The sequence below is a fragment of the Malania oleifera genome, chromosome 2, assembly GCF_029873635.1.
Source record: "Malania oleifera isolate guangnan ecotype guangnan chromosome 2, ASM2987363v1, whole genome shotgun sequence".
NCBI lineage: Eukaryota > Viridiplantae > Streptophyta > Magnoliopsida > Santalales > Ximeniaceae > Malania > Malania oleifera.
The window spans coordinates 63,454,052-63,475,464 of NC_080418.1; the positions used below are offsets into that span (position 1 = coordinate 63,454,052).

Below are 21,413 nucleotides of genomic sequence, written 5' to 3' on the forward strand. Positions count from 1 at the left end.
CAAAAGATTGGTGGTCGGATTGAGGATTGGCCCTCTCCGAAGGGAGCTACTCCTATGTGTGTCATTCGATCTTTTTATAGCTTATTGTTAAGATTTACTATAACTAGGCTCTGATACCAATTGAAAATAGAATATTGTTCCCAAGAGGGGGGTGAATTGTGTTAAAAAATATTTTATGTTCTTTTTAAAACTTTTGTATTTTAGCAATAAACACAACCCAAACACAATTTCAAAGTACTTGTAAAATAATCAATCCTAATCAACCACAATCAATACAAAATAACCAAGCACTTAATTCTTGTGACAATAGCCCTGTAGTAATATGCAATGCTTGTTGAATATGGATAAGCCCTGTGTTAAAATTCACAATCACGCTTCTTTCCAAGGTTCAGATTTGAAATAAACCTTCATTTTAATAAGTTTAGGATGATCAACCAACGTAGTCCCTTTTGGTTTCCGCAATCAATGCTGATAAAACTAAAACAAATTATCTTTCAGTCTATTTAATAACCAAGCACTTAGAATTCATAAAATTGTAAAGCATCCACGTAGTTTGTAAAGTATGCTAAAAAATAAAGAGTAAGGAAGAGAGAGAGGAATATAGAGTTTTACGAGGTTTGGCTTATACCTAGCATACGTCCTACCTTTGGCAAACCACCAAAGGATTGACTAAGTCAGTTCCTTTTCCAGGCGGAACAACACCGTTTACAACACTCATTTGATTAGGCTAGAGCCCGCCTCTCCAAACGATATCCCCTCGCTTGGCATGAAAATTGAATCGTCTAGAAACAAAAAATAAGTAGAGAGAAATTTGTGTACAAGAGACACTCTCAAAATAGAGCTAGTTAGTACAATATTCATCACAAATATACTTCAATGATATTCAATGTAAAGAGATTGAAGCTCAATTGAATTTAGATCACTGAATTTATCTTCCATGTATTGAAAGATTCAGACTTTGAAGACTTAAATTCGGAGTTAGGATCAACAGCAATTTAGTTGTGAAAGCAAAATGAGCATGAGAGAGATTTAGAGCTTTGAGAGTTCTTGATTGCTAGAAAATTTCTTGGTGTATAAAATCATTATAGTTGGGGCTATTTATAGATGTTTAATAGATAATTCCTTGCCCCCAAGTTTTCTTCAAGTAAACATCAAGTTTCCAAGAAGAGTTGAGCCCAAGAAATCCATTTACAAAATTTTCCCGTTGAGTTTTTAAAAATCTATTCAAGTGGCAATCTCCTGCCACGATCTGACAGTCACCTGTCATAGTGAAATCTCAACATACAGAAGGTTGGCAGTCGCTTGCCAAGAAACAGGTAGGAGTCTGGTTTGACCACCCAGGCACCTGACAGGTCTCATGCAGTTGCCTCGGACCCTACTGCCTCCTAATTTTGCTTTTTTCAATTTTGGCAGTCTACTGTCTGTATTTGGCAGTCGTCTGACTCTCAGAAAATGGCTTTTTCACTTTGAAAACTTCCTTCCTCACTTGAGACATTTATCATTTTGATTTAGAAAATATATTTTAAGGTCTTTCAAAAATTTATTTCTTAGTTTCTTTTTATTTGTAAGAGCTTCAATTTAATTTATATTGAGGTTTACATGAAGTACTTACATAGCGACATCCCTAAAACTCTAAACTTTTGAACTTCATGTAACTCCTTGCTTTGAAATCTTTCCTTGATCATATATCATCTTTGAGCTTTCAATCATCTTTCATTCTTCGAGCTTTTATAAAATATGTCCATCATGAGCTTTATTAACCCTTGAGTTTGGCTTTGAAATACTTGAGCTTTACCTGCTTCCTGAAATAGTTCAATCTTGAAAACCATATCAAACTTATCTTGATTAGTTATCATCAAAATAAGAATTGTAGGCCTTGTTAGGCCAACACATGGTAATCCATTGCCTAAACATATGGGCCACGATAAAGGAAAAGTAGTAAGGATAGGAAGGAAAACATGCTCATTTAGTAGAATTTCATGCTAGGTTGACTGGTTGTCAACTTCAGCAATGGATCAATCCGATATAGAAGTGATGGTGGAAAAGTAAATTAGATAAATGACATGCGCTTGAGTACCCATTGATGATGAAATCATTGAAATCCTAGGGATGTTTATGAATTCTTTAACTTTTGTTGATAAGAAGACAACACCTCATGAATTATTTTTGTTCAGATTATTTTGAATTTAAATGAAATTAAATGCATTTCAGTCTCACCTCATTACATCATCATTTATTTGTCACCTTTTTTTCCAAATTTTGTGTTTTATATAGGGATATAGGAAATGGTTTTACTAGTACAGAAGACATAGAGTTGATAATTGGCTTTGAGGATTTGGTTAATGGGGAAGAAAATAAAAACAAAAACAAATGAAAAAACTGAAGAAAAAAAATGGAAAAAGAAAAAAAGCCTTCTAATTGGTGCCTAGTATGGATCCTACTCCAATAGTGTGTCCTCGATAATTTTAAAAAATGAAATAGTCCAGAAGAAGTTGTTGACAATCTATAAGGATTCCTATAGGAAATGGCTTTCAAATTATAAAGGGTATTATAAGTAGGAGCTCTATTGTTAGCCGATATAGATGGAAACGACCTACCACACTTTATCAACTCAAATGTTGTAAAAAGGTATTTTTCTGAGTAAAATTTGTGCTTTTTTTTTTTTTATGAAATCAATGATCATGGTTTCTTACATTTTTAATATTAATTATGGTCAATGTTTGTTGGGTGTAATGACAATATTCTAATCAAATGAGGGGTGATAATTTATGGCTGGCCAACATACCCAAAAGAACCAAACAATGCATTGACTTACCACTTGGTAATCCATTTGACCCTTAATTTTAAACCAAATTTTTCTTAAAGTTAGTTTACCAAAATTTTAACCTGGGTTTGGTTCCACTAATGTCTGGCAATTCATTTGAGGTAATGGTTACTGTCAAAAGAATAGCACGTTGTTGACCTTAAAGGTCATAACCCGTTTTGATAATGACAAATATCTGTGTATTTTATCTTTGCCCTAAGTCGAGTGGCAGGTGGTAGATCAAATTTTCCATGTTCTTGGTTTTCCAGATTGGTTTTGTAAGTTGATTCAGAATTGTATTTCTACTCCATGGTTTTCTATTATGATGCATGGCACTTACATGAGTTTTTTCAAGTCTAAAAGAAGCTTGAGGTAGGGGGATCCATTGTCCCCGTATATTTTCATCATCATGGAAGAAGTTCTTTCTAAATTATTCCAAAAAAAGATGACTGAGAAGTGGATTTTACCGTTCGCGCATCCGAGTGGCGCTCCTATTGTATCGCATTTAATGTACACAAATGATGTTGTGATATTTGCTAATGATGGTAAAAGAATATGTTAGACAGTTAATGGAGGTGATTAAGGAGTATAACACAGATGATATTCTTTCTAAATATAATGCTTGCTCAAGAGATGACAAAATTATTACATAGGCGGGTGAAAGGAGGGAATATGATGCTAAAACTTGACATGAGCAAAGTGTTTGATCGAGCGGAGTAGCAGGTGGTAGATCATATTTTCCATGCTCTTGGTTTTCCAGATTGGTTTTGTAAGTTGATTCAGAATTGTGTTTCTACTCCATGGTTTTCTGTTATGATGCATGGCACTTACAAGAGTTTTTTCAAGTCTAAAAGGGGCTTGAGGCAAGGGGATCCATTGTTCCCGTATGTTTTCATCATCATGGAAGAAGTTCTTTCTAAATTAATCCAAAAAAAGATGACTGAGAAGTGGATTTTACCATTTGCGCATCTGATTGGTGCTCCTATAATATCGCATTTAATGTACATAGATGATGTTGTGATATTTGCTAATGATGGTAAAAAATCTGTTAGACAGATAATGGAGGTGATTAAGGAGTATGAAAGCTGGACTGGCCAAAGGATGAATAAAGATAAATTAGCTATTTTTTTCTTAAAGAAGCTGGGTGCTCAGAGGAAAGGAGAAATTCTACAAAGGACTAGTTTTATTGAAGGTAAGTTTCCTTTTACGTATTTGAGAGTGCCGATCGTGGATGGTAAATTGAAGGGTTGTCATTTTGACCCTTTAATTCAAAAAATCAATAAGAAAATTAAGGGCTGGAAAAGTAGACTATTGTCTCAAGGAGGTCGTCTAATTTTGTTGAGACATGTGCTTTCGAGCATGGTTTTGCATCTGTTAACTGTTCTAAATGCCCCGAAACTGGTGATAAAAAAGATATAAGGTATGTTTGCCTTTTTTTTTTCCAGGGATTTAAGAATGGAAAAGAAAAAATGAAATGGAGGGCTTAGAATAAATTGTGTGTTCCTGTGGAGGAGGGGGGCATAGGAGCAAGGGACATTTCGGAAGTGCAACGATCGTTGTTTATAAAGTTTGGTTGGTAGTTATTAACTCAAAATTCTTTATGGGCTAGATTTTTTAAAGCTAAATATGTTTAAGGAAGACATATTGTTCTTTGCAGGCCACATGGATCAGATTCTTCTTTTTTGGAGGAAAATTCTGCAGTGTATGTCTGAGTTGTTAAGTATATCTAAGTGGAAGGTTAGAGAAGGAGATGTAAAATTGTGGTATGATAAGCTTTTGGATTCAGGACCGTTGTTTTCAGAATGTCCAGATGGTGCACATTCGCATATCAGATTAAAAGATTTGGTAATTAATAATGCGTGGGATGTGGAAAATTTGCAAAGGATTCTGGGATTTAATAAAGCGAAAGAAGTGATGGAAAGAGTTGGAAAAATTAGAAACTCTTCGGACATATTGCTATGGCTCCTAGAAAAAAATGGTTGCTTTAATACAAATTCGGCATAGGATGCTATCACAGTTAGAGCTCCAAAATTTGATTGGGTAAGGTGGGTTTGGAACAAATGGTTACCAAATAAAATTGCTATCTGTATGTGGAAGGCTATGTTTAAGTGCTTAAGTGTTGATGAAAAGGTGAGAAGGGTGGAGGATTCACTTGTTTCAGCTTGTGATTGTTGTGAGATGAGGCAATCAGAAGATGTCGAGCATGTTTTAAATTAGGGAGATTTTGCGGCTGATGTATGGAGGAAGGTTTCGGTGGAGGTAGGTGTACCTTTTTTTAGGCACCAAAGCTGGAAAGAAATAGTCCAAATGTGGTTTAATAGGACTTCCTGATACTCTCAATTGGGAGCTTGATGAGTTTGATTCCTTATTTAGCAGTTTGAAGGTTATGGAGAAGGAGATGTGTGGCTAGAATGGAGGGAAAATTGGATAGTATAGATGTGTGGCTATCCATTAAGTATTAGGTGTGGGTTTTGAGCAAGAACATGACAGAGTAGTACAGCTTTGTTTGGATTTGTAGTCTTATTTTGGTTGGATGTTGGTTTTGTTTTTGGGAGGCCTTTAATTATTTCTATCTATATTCTCCCAGTGCTTGTCTTATAACCACGGTATTCCTCCGCCAAAAATGATGGTATATCAATAAATAATTGGAGGTGCCACCCTCTTTTAGTTAAAAAAAAAAAAGGATCGTGTTAGCTTCGGTGCAATCCCAAGAGGAGGGTGAATTGGTATTTAAAAATTTTATCCCCTAGGTCAATCCACTAACAACAGTATTACACAAGCCTAAGGTCAATCTAATGCATGTAAAATAAATCAATGTAAATATACAACGGAATTTAAACTGTAATAGAAATTCAACCAAGCATACACAATAAAGCAGTAGAGAAGAGGACACCTAGAAATGTTATCGAGGTTCGTCCAAATTGCCTATGTCCCCGACGTGGCTAACAAGCACAAAGATTACCACTATAGGCTCATTTAACGGGTGGAGTGACACCTAAATAATCCAAGTCAATTAGCACAGGGCTAACCTCAATTTTTATAACCAGGTCAATTAACACAGAGTTGACCTTAACCTACACGGCTTAACAGGATGGCACACATGGCTTTCCTAATCGGGTTTAAGCCAATTCGGGACTATTTACCAGGGTTAGTCTCCCTCTTTAGGCTCGTGCCTGGAATACAACAGTATGTTCTCAATAATGAAATTAGTATAATGATTATACTTTCCTGTAAAGCAGATATGTACTCAATATGCACACTATAATTAATATACTACCAAAAGTTATGATACGATAAGCTTAGTGTAGTCTAAGTGTCTACTCTCAAATATTTATGCAAATATTACAGTCAGTGTGTGGGAGTATAAATGATATGATCTTTGTATCAAATAATGATTTCAATCACAATGCACAAACAAAGATCACAAGCACACTTCAAATATCTCAACAAATAATATTTCTCAATATAAACCACAAGAGATATTCAGATTTAATTTATAAAACAATTTGATCTTTGTGTTCAAAAAGATAAAATCAATCAAAGGATATTTCAACAAAGATCTTTTTGCGTATGCACAAATATCTCAACAAAATATTTCTCAAAGTAAATCACACGAGATATTTGATATCGGTTTGTACAATTTATTTCACAAACAAAAAGTAATACAAACTCTTGAGTATTGCAATGATGATGCAAAACTCACAAGCTCTACGAAATTTTCCTACGGAAGACTTATTAATGAAGTCTCCTAGAAAAATGTCAAGCTTACTCTCGGATAAAAATATATATCCATCAACTAGAACTAACGAGAGTGTAAGCTTAACTAAATACTCATAATAGTCCTCTTACTTAGCAAGGTTTGCAATGAGGATAAGTAAGAATGAAGAAATGAAGCATGGATGTGAGAAATAGAACTTTTGAAAATCAGAGAAAATTTTCTAATTTTTTTTCTAATCTCTTGCTAATTTTTGCAAATGAAGGGGTATAAATAGAATTCCACAAAAATATAACCGTTCAAGACATGTAGGAAATTTTTAAGATTGTTTAAAAACATTTCAACATAAATAACCCCTTTTAAAATATTTAACTGCGGTAAAAAATCATGTCCAACCCGAGAGCATCGGTCGATCGAAGGAAGTTTGGTTGATCGAGCTATGCATGGTTCGGTCCATCCGGAACAAATTGAACTATAGGTTCGATCGACCAGACATGGAGGTCCAAGGGCGATTTTTTCATTTAGCGCGATTCGGTCAATTGGGAACCATTTGAACTAGATAGTTCGGTCGATCAGACCATTGAGTTCCACACGTGGGAACTCGATCGACCAAGGCTTTGGTTTACAATTTGAACTTGGTCGACCAGGTGGTCAAAGTATTGACTTATAGGAAGTTCGGTCGATCGGGAGGAATACGCTGGTCATGGGTCGGTTGACTGGGTTGAGGTCAATATGTTGACCCGGCACCGATTCGGTCGACCAGGAGGATTTTGTACTTGAGAGTACGGTCGACCGAACATGCATATTTAGTGCATTTCGATCCTGTCTAAGTGTGCAATCACCCTATTTAAATGACCATACATATATATATACATATGTGAGTGTCATAGGGTCATTCTACAGTAATTTAAAAAAACATAAAATATAAAATATTAGCATCATATGTTGTTATCGTTGGCTGACATGTGGTAGCCCTCTTACCTAACCAAGCTAATCCAATTTGATCTGGGTCAACATAAGTTGACCTGTTGACCCAATTTAGGCCGGTTGAACCGATCTAATCCATCCTGAACAACCGGTTTGTTATTTTATTTAAAAATTTATTTTAATTGACTTTGTTTAATTTTTAAAATTAGGGAAAATAGTGAAAAATTAGAAAAAAAAATAGGAAAAGATATTAAAAATAAAAAAAATAAAAAAATTATATGAGTTATTTTGACTCAGATAACAAAAAAATGGAAAAATAAAAATAAATAAAATGAAGAAAAAGTCTTTAAAAATTTGAGAGTATTACAGAAAAATATTGAAAAAATTTTGGAAACCTAAGAAGATTTAAAAACTCTTTTTACTCAAATTTGATGATTTTATTTGATTATTATTTGTGTATATTCTATTTTGGTGTGTGTTCGTCCCAATAATTAAATAAAGGGTAAAAAAATATTTCAGATCTCACTTATATTAGTTATAAGAGAATTTATCTCATAAAATTTTTTTTTTTAGAACTCTTATTATCTTATTTAAAAAGTAATAGATTAATGTTAGGTGGATGCATGATGCTGTCACCGCGGACGTACGGGAAATAAATTAAAAAGGTAAACGAGGTCGCCGCATATTAATATAATATCTAAGTGACGCCATTGCTTCAGTGCTGACATCTCCTCCTTCCTTAAACAATTGAATTGATCCGTCCATGAGAAGGCGAGAAACCGCGTCTCCAATACCACATTTCAGCCCCCTGTTTTGTGAGCCTCACAGCTTTTTCTTTCTTTCTTTCTTTCTTTCTCTAGATTGTCCGTCTCTCTGCGAGATGGCGTGAGGCATGTGCGCGCCGCCTGCTATCAGAAATACAAGATGGGGATCATAAATCCACGTCACCCCCAACCCAACCCAACCCAACCCAACCCACGTAGCTACCTAGCTATCCACCTTTTTTACCAATGACTAGGACACATGCGTGTGTCCGTGCGTCAGCAATTTAAACTTGTTCTTTTGGTCACGCCCATTGTCCTGCCACCCTCGGCATGGCGTCTCGAGGCTCCGACTAATCCCTCCTCCGTCCACGCCCCCGGTATTCAGTAATTTAATCGCTCATACCGACGCATGCTGCGACCGTCGTGTCCAAAGTATGCACTTGTTTATGGAGTTATGTGTCATGCTATTATAACTCACTGTCATCACTCGGTTAAATAATATATATGCAATCATGTAACCCTTACTATTAATTAGTTTATATAATTAAATAAAATTAATTGAGCAGGTTCATAATTACTGGTTATGTAAATATTTGAAATAATGTGTCAATAGTTACAAAATCATATAAATATTTATAAATTATGTTATTAATTACGTAATAAATTATATAATTTAATTTCAAATGATAATTATAACAAATACCATTGTTTAGGTAATAAGTGCACCCCTTGGGCTGACAACATTTGCCAATTTTTAAGACAACATTATTCAAAAAAAAAATACATGCAAGATTATACACTCAGATATCTAAATAATCATTACATTAAAAACGTGATGAATTGTTTATTTTAACAATATAAAGCTTAAAACTTTTTTTAGACTTATTTACGTTTAGTGAAAATTAATTTGAATTCCTAGCAAAAGAAAAATCTTACAGTGAGATGGAATGGGGACACAAATGCTTATTATATTCAAATATAGATTTGCAACGGTAAACATGAATCTATTTTTGATAAGACAAATTAGGGCTATAGCATAGCCTTCCTACTTTAAATTTACCTTTTTCACATCCCGTGACTAGAAAGAAGTGAAATAATTAAGCTAATTGCACTCCCCTAAGGGGATATCTCTATTTTTAATGACCTCCTTTTCTTTTCTTTTTTCTTTCTTTCTTTCTTTCTTTCTTTTTTCTAGAAACTCTTGTCTAATTGGCTATAAGATAATTACAAGCTCAAAACCGTTGAATTTTGCATTAATTCAATACTCAATTATTTTTAGATTTTTAGATCTTGTCTTATAGTTATCTTTAGTTGCACTTTTTTCACTTGTGCCAACTTAATATAATCATATGATTCAAAAATTTAAACACTAATTTAGTAGCTTAATTTCAATACTAATCGTAAGTCTTTCTAATCAATCTAAACTAGGAAAGATCAGTTGTGTTTAATTAATAAAGAAGAGAGAAGATAAATTATTAAGTTAGGTGGCTTAAGCACACACGCTCACATACACACACACACACACACATACATATATATCATAATTTAATCAACTAATCGAAATTTCGTTATTTAGTTTATTATAAGGTGGATGAAAAATGTGAGTGGATTGCTTTTTTATTTTAATATGATAAGATTTTATAGAAGAAAATTTATTGAATATATATTTTTTATTTTTATCTTTATTTCAAAATCAATCTTTCTTCAAAGGTAAATGAAAAAATAAACAAATAATTTGCTCGAACAAATAACCATTTTTTTTCAATTATTCTTCTCTACCCAATTAAGAAGGAATAAAAAAAAAAAAAAAGTAACAAATTTCCCCTTTTTTGTTTTCTTATGTTTACATTTACTTTTCATAGCCTTTATTTTTACTCTTGTCCTATGAAACCTTACATTTAACTATACATTTAACCACAAGAATAAAACAAAATTAAGTTTCCTCTTACTTTTTATATTCTTTATCCAAATTTCATATTTTTCATTAAGTTGTTTACTCAGTTTCACTATCATGTACCATTACAAGTTATATATATATATATATATATATATATATATATATATATATATATATATATATATATATAACTATTTCATTATATAATTTTTTTTATAGTAATTCTGATGTAGGACGGGAATGGTCGACCTATATCCTACGATTCAACCCTCACACAAGCACATACACTTAAACATTTTAATTTAAGAATTTAATTATCTAAACATAAATACAATAAATCATACTTTATCTCACATGTTCAACGATTTTGAAAAGGTGTATGACTTGTCCCGCAATTAAGTCTCAATTGGTTCTTTCATAAATGAATCAAATTATATGTTAAAAAGTTATTATTTCAAAGATTCAAAAATAAAAGTTCTATGTTAGCAAACTAATATTCGTACAATTTATTTTAACTAGCAAGTACCAATATTGTAATCTATGAATCAAATTGGTTATTCAAAGATGTGCTTTTAATCTACTAGCAAGGGTTCACAAGATATAGCAAAGGATTCAAACGCAAGTACTAAAGTTACCAAGGGATTGATTTGGATAACTTGACGTTGTTCTACATGTAATTAGGTCATACCGTAGGTCCTTCGTACAAACTTTGAATCACAAGATGAACGCAGCAATGAAGTGTAGATGATGATCGCCGTGTGGGTGTATGAAGGTGTTGGTCGTGTGGTGTTGATGGGGGCTGTGAGAGTATTAGATGGAGGAGGGGTTGATGGATTCGTTGGATAGTTTAATGGTCTCTCACCACTTGATCTCTGGAGAGAACATCGTAGCCTCACACTACTCACTTACAAGGAGAGGGACAAACTTTACAAGCTCAAGCAAAGAAATATTTCTTCTATATTCAACTTCAACTTCATATCTTGTTTTTACAATAAAAGACTATTTATAAGAATAGCTTGGGAGACAAAGCATTAAACACTCAACAACTCTCAACAACTTTCAACAACTATTAACCTAACACAATTAATACTTACTAAAATACAAGGAACTTCAACTCATAAGCACACAAGTCAATCTTAGTTGTCTTACATTATTACAATTCAAATTTGAAATTTAAACATATTCCAAAAAGAATGCCAAAATTATGTGGGGCCCATTGCAGCCCTGTGGGGCTCACATGAATCTCGGACTCAAACTTGTTTTAGCATATGAACTGGGGTTTTTATGCATCGAAGGTCCCCAAGTAGTCTTCGAACAACCAATCTCTATGAGACCTACAAGACTGTATGGGACCCACATGGGTCTTAAGTTGGACTTTACTTCAATACTTTGCTTGAGTATTTAAATATGGTCTTCAAGCACCTAATAGTCTTGTAATAATATATCCAAGAAAATTTATAAAGCCAACATAATAATAACAAAGTCTTCAAGTCTTCCATCTAAATAGTTAAATGGTCTTCAAGTGTGATCTTTAATTAATTTCATGTGTTTCTATAAAACAAATATAAACAATAGTGGGCATTTGAAAATTGTTCATGTGTCACCATATCAGCAAATGAGTAGACATCGGGAGGTCGTCCATGTATCATCATATCAATAAAAGGGATATCAAACCCTCAGGGTGTGGTTCAGGTGGTAGTGTGGGCTACGGGAGTGCCTCTCATGAGGTCAGGTGTTCAAACCCTCCTGAGCTCATTTCTGTCCTTGAACTCCTGAATTTACCCTCTCTTTGGAGTTGAGGGGTCAACTTCAAGGGGCGCAGGATTAGTCACGTAGACCGTAAAACGGACACGTGGATACTCGATGCGTAATAAAAAAAAAAAAATTAGAAGGGGTATCAAACCCCCAGGGTGTGGTTCAGGTGGTAGTACGAGCTGCAGGAGTGCCTCTCACGAGGTTAGGTATTCAAACCCTTTCGGGTTCGTTTCCGTCCCAAAATTCCTGAATTTACCTCCCTTTGGAGTTGTGGGGTCGGTTTCAAGGGGCGCAGCATTAGTTACGTGGATCGTAAAACGGACACATGGAAACACAGTGCGTAATCCAAAAAAATAAAAATAAAAGGGGCATCAAGACATGTTGATCCCCATCAAATTCTTGCGTGATATAAATAATTCACGTGTTGTCCCACATGCAACGGACACATTAATACCATTCATCTTTATACACTTTTAAACATAATTATGTGGAATCTATCAAACGAGTGATTATAATTTGTCCGTCGGATCACACAGAAGAGTTGTGTGCGTGTGTGTGTGTGTGTGTGTGAGAGAGAGAGAGAGAGAGAGAGAGAGAGAGAGAGAGAGAGAGAGAGAGAGAGAGAGAGAGAGGAGGAGGTGACATAGCTTAGCATCAGCCAAACAAGTGTGTTGCGCGTAAGACAATGTAACTGCTCGTTGACGCAAGACTCTTTCAAGTCATCCCTTCCTTCCCCTCCCCTCACCCAAACGCCAGCCCCACTTCACCACACCGCACCTTCCCCGATATATATATACTCCAACTTCTTCCCCACAAACACCAAAATTATTATACACACCCATAGTCTCCCTATCTCTCTCTCTCTCTCTCTCTCTCTCTCTCTCTCTCTCTGAATTACCATGCAGGAGGGTCTTCCTTACAAGACATGGACCGGGCGCTCACCGCCGATAAGCTCCCCCGGTTCGACAACGGCCGGGGGCGTCCTAAAGGGAGGAAGGAGAAGCGTAAAGAGCATGGTCTCAGAGAACGCGGTTATAGTGTTCAGTAAACACGGGTGCTGCATGAGCCATGTGGTCAGACGTTTGCTTCTGGGTCTAGGCGTGAACCCGGCGGTCTACGAGGTCGAGGAAGACGACGAAGTCAGCGTTTCTGATGAGCTGGAGATGGTCGGTGCCGCCGACGGCAAAGGTGCTCGGTTGCAGCTCCCGGTGGTCTTCGTCGGGGGAAAGTTGTTCGGAGGATTGGATCGCGTTATGGCCACTCACATATCCGGAGAATTGGTTCCTATATTGAAACAAGCTGGAGCCTTATGGCTTTGATTGCCATATGTATCTATGGAATTTTGTCATTATAAATATACCACCTCAAAATTTTTTTTTTCCCATTTTTTGCTTTTTTTTTTTTTTTTTTTTTTTTTGGGTTTTTGATTTTGTAAAATTCCTGTTGAGGATCGAGGGAAATGCAGGATTTCAAATTTAAGTTTTTTTATTTTTTCTTCAAAATCGTTTATATATATATATATATATATATTAATATTATATATACACATTTTTTTTTTCTCATCGAACGAAAGAGATTCTGAAACAGGTTAATTAGGCGGTAGAATTTGGGTCTAATTTTTATTTTGGCTCTCTTTTTGGGATGCAATGTGTACCTCAATGGGAAAAACTGTCCTCTCTCTTTTTCTCCTAGGAAGATTCTTTATCTCTACTCTTGGAAATTGTGAGTGAGCATGGCTGTCCCCAGGCATGTATCTCTTCACCGGCAACACTAATATATATATATATATTTGTTTGTTTTGGCTTATGTAAGGAGGAAGCGGGCCCTGTATGTAAAATTGTATTTGCACAGCTGACGTAAAAAAACAAAACAATAACAGTAAAAAGAAAGACTGAAAGAGACAAAACAATGAACAAATCAGGTACAGGAATTGAAGCATGGGGCTTCTAAACCTCTCCAACTTGAATCCCTCATCGGCCCAAGTCTACATGTTAATATTGTGAAGTTCCCAGGTCACAACACATGCATAGAAGGTAGTTGAAATGAAATGTTAATTCAAACGTTGTTTCTTTTTAATGCATTTGATCATATAGGTAAATGGCGAATGACGGGGGGGACATGTGGCCCTTCCCACCTTCCCCACCCTCTTGAAGGGGGAAAATGGATTTTATATTCATTTTATCTTTGCAATATGTGTAACCATGTCTTCCCCTGCATGGGTCAAGGATGGGGTCCTGCACGTGTCTTGAAACTAATAAATAAATACCAAAGAAAAAGAGTGTCAAATTTTTGGTTTTACCTATTTTTAAAATTATAAAATTTAATTGTAATCTGTGGCATAAGAACTTCATATATATACTTGTAGGGTTTTCTTATATTATCACCTCACACATTAGGAGGAAAGAAGGATATATAGTAAGCTCTTCGTACATATGTACGAGGTTCGTTTTGAATTGAAACAATAAAATTTGTGGCGTAAGCTACATATACATTCTCAGCGTTCTTATTAACATTTTCATTTTCATATTCTTATGATTTATTTGGAAACCATTATTGTTGTTTTTAAGTTTTTAACAATTAGTATCAGAGTCAAACTCAAAATTTTCATGGTTGTGTACATGAAACGCATGTATTCAGACTTGTACTCTTCCATTTCTTCTTGTTTCATGGATTTAATTCTTCACGGTTAAGGATTCTTTGCCTTAATTCTATGAGGATATTATGTATATACTTTCCTTTTATCCATTTTCTAATTAATAGGTAATTGATATGTAATTATTCCATGAAATCTATAAATTAATATAAATACACAACACTCACCACTTTACAAGTGTGGTGGTTTTCCAAACATTCTCATGGTATCATATTAGCCTCTCACGATCCCCCATTCCTTTTCTAATTGGCACAGCTGCAGTAACCCTAATCTTTTTCTTATTGGTGCAGTTATAGTACCCTACCTCGTCTATTCTCACCCCTTCTCAGACCCGCCACACTGTGCATCGTCGACTCGTTACCATGTCGCCCACTCCCAGTGGCCAACAAGTAGTCGTCGCAATTGCCCCTCCCCTCTCACTAAGTTGCCATAGCCACTGTCGCATTGCCATCGCCGACTCACCACCCATGGTTGTAGAACCACCCCCCCCCCCCCCCACACACACACACACTCTTCTTCCTTTCAATGCCCTAATCCACATGGTTACAATCGAACTATCCTCTTCCAACTATCTCCTCTAGAAGAGTCAATTGCTTCCTCTCTTAGGGAGCCAAGAACTGATCATCCATGTGCATAAAACTCTAGAACCCCCCCCCCCCGGTTTTGACCTTGAGGATTCTCGTACACAAAACATCAAACATGTGGCATAAAAAAATACACACAAACATCTCCCTAGCCTTCTCTTGTTCTCCCTCACTGAGGAGGCAATGATTGAAGTCATGGGTCTCTTCACTTCACGCCAGGTTTGGGTTACCTTAGAGAACATCTTTAGCCATCGTTCCAAGGCCCATGAAATCCTTCTTAAGGATGATTTGCAGCTGATGAAATGCGTCACCAAGTACGTTTCGGAGTACGCCCAAGCCTTCAAGGCTCTTTGTGCTCAACTTTATGCAATAGGACATCCTGTTGATGGCACAAACAAGGTACATTGGTTCCTCTGAGGTCTCGGCTTGGAATTCTCAAGTTTTTCCACAACACAAATAGCTCTCACCTCATTACCTTATTTTGCCGACTTAGTGCCCAGAGCTGAGAGCTTTGAGCTCTTTTAAAAGTCATTGGAATCTGCTGCCCTGCCTACTATGGCGTTCACTGCTACCCATCGCTACCTTGTGAAGATGAATCCAACGTCCAATTTCTCTTGAATTCAGCAAGGCTGAATTGGTGGCCATGGACGAGGACAGGGGCGCTTCTCCTCTAGACGACATTCCCCGCATTGCCAAATATGCCGCATAGAGGGTCACTATGCGAATCAATGTAGCAAATGGTATGATCGCCATGGTCATGCCTCTAAAGCTCATCTTGCCGAAGCCCTCACCTCATCGTGCTCCATCTCTGGATATGAGGCCTCGGATTGGTATTTAGGTATAGGGGCTTTGGCCCACATGACTCCAAACCAATCCAACTTGGGTCAGTCCACTTCTTAAACGGGTAAGGATTGTGTTATTGTCAGGCATGGTGCATCCTTACCCATCACCCATATTGGTAAAATTTCCCCTTCCCCTGATTTTCAACTGTTAGATGTTTTATTTGTCCCTCACATCACTAAAATCTATTGTCCATTAGTAAATTAGCGTCTGATTTCTTATTATCAGTTATATTTACTAATAAATTTTTTACTATTGCCAAACGGGAAGGGTAGTGGCAACTGGTAAACAAGATGGTGGTTCATATGTGCTAAAATGTGGAAATTCTGCTTTTATTTATGTTCTCCAAAATAAATCTATTTATGCTTCATATGATTTATGGCATGCTCGCCTTGGACATGTGAATCATTTTGTTATCTCTCTTTTGAATAAAAAAGGACAGCTTTATCTTACCTCTTTATTGTCATCTCCTTTATTATGTAGTACATGTCAAATTGCGAAGAATCACCGATTGCCTTATACTCGTAATAAACATCAATCATCTAAAGTATTAGATCTTATTCATTGTGATATATGGGATCCTTCACCTGTAAAGTCAAATCTGGGTTTTTCATACTATGTTTTATTTGTTGACGATTTTTCCTGTTTCACTTGGCTTTACCCATTGAAATTGAAATATAATTTCTATAATACTTTTCTTCAATTTCAAAAATTTGTGGAAAATCAACATTATGCTCGTATAAAATTTTTTCAAAGTGACTGTGGTGTAGAATTCACTAGCAACAACTTTAAAGCATACCTTCGTACCTCTAACATTCATCATCAACTCTCTTGTCCATATACACCCACCCAAAACAGTCATGCCAAAAGGAAACACTGTCATGTGACTGAGAAAGGCCTGGCCCTTATTTTCCATTCTCACACTCCTACTCATTTCTGTGTATACGCTTTTAGCACTGCTGCTTACATCATCAATCATTTGCCCACACTGCTTCCCGGAGGTAAGTCCCTTTTTGAGCTTTTGTATCGTTCCTCTCCTAATTATGAAAACTTTCATCCCTTTGGTTGTCGTGTTTATCCTTGCTTACATGGTTACATGACTAACAAATTTTCCCCTCATAGTATTAATATTCCTTTCATTTTTAGGGGTTACAATTCCTTTTACAAAGGATTTCGTTGCCTTGAACCCACCACCTCTAAACTTTATATCACCCGACATGCCCAATTTGATGAGAACCACTTTACCTTCCAACATACTTCCCAGGCTCAACCCATATCCTCTCTCTACATCTTAAAATTTCTGGAACCCAGCCTTCCCCATATAGACATGCCCCTACCTTCTCCTCCACCACCTTCCCGACAAATTCCTCAATCTAGATCCACCCCGTGTATTATTTGTTCTAATATAGTGGATGAGTCTTTGCAGGCAGCTTATCCTCATGCAAATCCATCTCTATCACACTTAGACCTCCGACCGACTTCTCATGAGCCTAACATTGAGTTGCTTATCATTGATTGCACTCCTATTACAGCAACCCCATTGGGCTCCTATCCTATGATCATGCGAGCCAAAGCCGGTATTTTTAATACTCACCACCTGATGCATCTTAGCCTTGTGAAATCCTTTGGATTTCTTTCTGCTCTTCTTGCATCCATTAAGCCAAAAGGATTCAAATCCACAACTAAGAATCCTTCTTGGGTTGCTGCCATGGATGAAGAAGTTCACACCCTGTAAAATAATTGTACCTAGATTTTGGTTCCTCGACCCACCAACACCAACATTATGGGTTCCAAATTGGTGTTTTGGACCAAATACTTGCCCAATGGATCTATCAATGTCTCAAAACCTGTCTTGTTGCCAAAGGCTACACACAAGTACCTGATCTTGACTACACTAACACCTTTAGTCCTATGATCAAGGCTACCAATGTACGTGTTGTTCTCTCTCTTGTTGTGATAAAAAAATGGCCTCTTCGCTAACTTGATGTCAAAACTGTGTTTTTCAACAACCAACTCACTAAACATGTTTATATGGAACAACCCCTAGGTATATTAACCCTCACTTCCCCAATTTTGTTTATCAGTTGAAGAAAGCTCTCAATGGCCTAAAGCAAGCCCCTCGCGCTTGGTTTTAGTATTTCAACTCTTTTCTCACTCAACTTGGTTTTTATTGTGCAATCGTGCAGACACATCACTCTTTGTTTTTCAAAAGTAGTCTAACATGATCTATTTGTTTCTCTATGTTGATGACATCATTATTACAAGCAACAATTTCTCTCTTCTTGATAGTTTTATTCGCAAGATCAATTTTGAATTCGCTACTAAGGATTTGGGTTCCCTTAGTTACTTCCTTCTTCTTGAAGCTGCATCCACCACTGATGGTCTTCTTATAATTCAGTTAAAATATGCATGGGACATTCTCACACAAGCTCATTTATTTGATAGTAAACCAGTCCACACCCTAATGGTTGTTTCCCAGCACATGTCTGTTGATGGTCCTCTATTTTTGGATCACACGCTTTACCGATCTCTCATTGGTGCTGTCCAATACCTGACTATCACACGTCTTGATATTGCTCATATTGTCAATTCTTTTAGTTAATTTCTACATTCTCCGACTGAAGACCATTTCCTTATTGTCAAACATATTCTTCGCTATATTAATGGAACACTACATTTTGGCCTCATTTTTCATCCATTTGTTGCTCTTAGTGCTTTAGTTGCTTACTCGGATGCAGACTGGGCAGGATGCTCTAGCACTTAATGCTCTACCTCTGGTTATTGTATTTGTCTTGGCGACAATTTGGTGTCTTGGAGTGCAAGAAACAACCTACTGTTCCTCGCTCTAATTTTGAATATATGTATCGTGCCTTGCCTTTTACTAGTGCAACTAAAATCCTTTAGCTCACGCATCTCCTTTGTGATCTCAAAGTCCCTCTTCCGCAACGGCCTCTTCTACTTTGTGACAACAAGAGTGCAATCTTCTTGAGTTTCAATCTCATTTCTCACAAGCAGGCCAAGCATGTTGAGCTAGACTACCACTTTCTTCGTGAACTTGTTCTCCCTGGCAAGCTTTGCACCCAGTATGTGCCTTCTCATTTGCAAGTTGCCGACATCTTCACCAAAAGTGTTTCCAAACCTCTCTTTGAATTCTTCCCTATGAATATGCATAATGTAAAAATAACAATAATATCTCAAGCATATTCATGAAAGAAGACATAACAAATAAAATTATGTATTTAATTTTACGTTAAGGCGCATGCTCATATATTTTCCCCTAAAAAACTTCCCCCTTTTGTTCACCAACATTTTGCTCATTAAAATTCTCCCCCTTTTGGCATTAGTAAAAAGGGCTAAGCTTAGTATAAAATAATTTTATCATTTAAAACAAGCTTAGCAAAGAGAACTCCCCCTTTTAATTTAATTTTTACTTTTCTTAGAAAAACTCTCCCCTATTTGATATAACATATTGGGCATAAAAATTTATAACTGTTAAACAATATAGTAATGAAGCGCACACAACAGTTTAACTGGTTATTCAAATTTAAAATGACATAACAAACATGATTATACTAGAATTATCCACAAACCATAGCAATTTAAGTTGTATCATAAGACCTGTAAAATAATTTAGTTTAAAATATACGGCATATGATAACAGGTATAGGTTTGAGCATAAAGACGGTCTAACTAGTTCACATACATTTCATGAAAAATCCATGAACCAGTCATACAACACCCTTTAAAAATTTGAAAATTCATGACACAAAATTTTAACATAGAATAGCACAAGTCATGAAGACATTTCAACACACAAGCAAGACATAAAATATATTCAATATAAGTTTAATTCTTACTTTTATAAATGTATATATATATATATATATATATATATGTGTGTGTGTGTGTGTGTGTGTGTGTAAAAAAAATATATCCCTTTAAAATTTTCGATAAATACTGGGGGCTGATACTAATGCATGTTGAAAAAGAAACTTTAATTAGAAGATCAAGCGAGTAATGTTTTCTAGTTTTGCATTCAAGCGCAGAGCATTTTAACAAATACGTAGAAAAACAACCATATGGATCTTGAAGATAGACAATTTAAATGAAAGATCATATGGCAAATTTTGAAAACTTTTGTGGCCAAGCAAAATATTTTAAATTAAGATTTTCAATAAAATTATCTCATCTAAGCACATGCCACACAAAACTTCTAATCTAAGCTAAAATATGGGTGAGTGCAACAAGATATGGAAATTTGTGTTTAGATGCTCCCCCTATCAATTTTGAATACGTGCTTAGATTCAATTAATTACTTATACTGATATTAATTGTGAAATTTCATTTAGAGTTTAACCAGTATAAGTCCTATTTTCATTCTTAAATAAATTTTACTCGGTATAGGTTAAATCGTTTGTTTACCACTAGTAAAATATCCCTAAACACACATGCGCTAAAATTTACACACAAAGTCATGCATGGTGTTCATATGCCCCAAAAACAAACCATATCAAATATTTATTCAATAAATGCAGGATATGATGTTCAATGTGCCTAGAAAAACTTCGGACTCAAAAAGTGGAAACAATAAAAGTGAGTCCATGGGGCAGGTAGTTTTAAATTCTTATTCTCTAAGGATGAAGTTTAAACTCCCCGGTATAGTCTCAAGCACACATAAGTGTGTTTACGTTCAAGAATGAATTTTCAATTAAGAACATTCAACATGTGTTCATCCTTCTTAATATTACTTAGCATGCAAGAGATTTTAGGCATTAAGTTCTTATTTGTTTTTTTTTTTTTTTAAGTGGGGCTTAAGCTCCTCGTGTATATTTGCATACATGCTTACTTGAATTTTAGCTTAAGGATGATAGTCATTTAAAACATTCATCATATGTTTATCCTTTCAAATGAATTCAGTATGTAGCCAACATAGGCATTTTAGCACATACAAGCATGACTTATAGCATTTCAATTTAAGGCACGCTAGCTAATTGAGGCTATATTCAACAAGTATGCAATAGGGGATCAATATAAGGATGACAACTCACAATACCAATGAGTGTGTGCAAAATGAAAAACTCCCCCTAAGTCATGCAATTGCCCATAGTTACATAGACTTGAATATAATGACATGATGATTGACCATTTTGGTCCTTCATGAAGTTCATATCCCAAGTTTAGGACTGAATGATGTCCATGAACAAGTTCCTACTAGGTCAATAAAATGTGTACATGTTTTTAATTTCTATAGCATTTTGGATTCTGCATGTACTAACCTATTTAATGATCTAGTAACCTAAGAAATAGAAATGAAGACTGTGCATGCTTTTCAGTTTAACACATACCATTTGAAATTTAACATGACCAGCTAACTATTAGATTATTTTGCATGCATTAAAAAAAATAATCATTAAGTTCACCAAGCATGCATTTTATCATCATTCATTCTAGTACAAGGCTTCACTTTTGGGAAAG

The 21,413-nt window shown here is 35.7% G+C and overlaps 2 protein-coding genes across 2 annotated transcripts; both read left to right on the forward strand.

Annotated features, from left to right (window-relative positions):
- Positions 1-12,544: 12,544 nt before the first annotated feature.
- Positions 12,545-13,346, forward strand: LOC131147673 (glutaredoxin-C9-like). Its single transcript, XM_058097188.1, has one exon. The coding sequence runs from the start codon at positions 12,761-12,763 to the stop codon at positions 13,178-13,180; it is 420 nt and encodes a 139-aa protein (XP_057953171.1). The 5' UTR covers positions 12,545-12,760; the 3' UTR covers positions 13,181-13,346.
- A 4,813-nt stretch (positions 13,347-18,159) lies between these two features.
- On the forward strand, positions 18,160-18,787 carry LOC131148220 (uncharacterized mitochondrial protein AtMg00810-like). Its single transcript, XM_058097948.1, has 2 exons — positions 18,160-18,522; positions 18,677-18,787. The coding sequence occupies exons 1-2, from the start codon at positions 18,160-18,162 to the stop codon at positions 18,785-18,787; spliced, it is 474 nt and encodes a 157-aa protein (XP_057953931.1).
- The last annotated feature ends 2,626 nt before the right edge of the window (positions 18,788-21,413 follow it).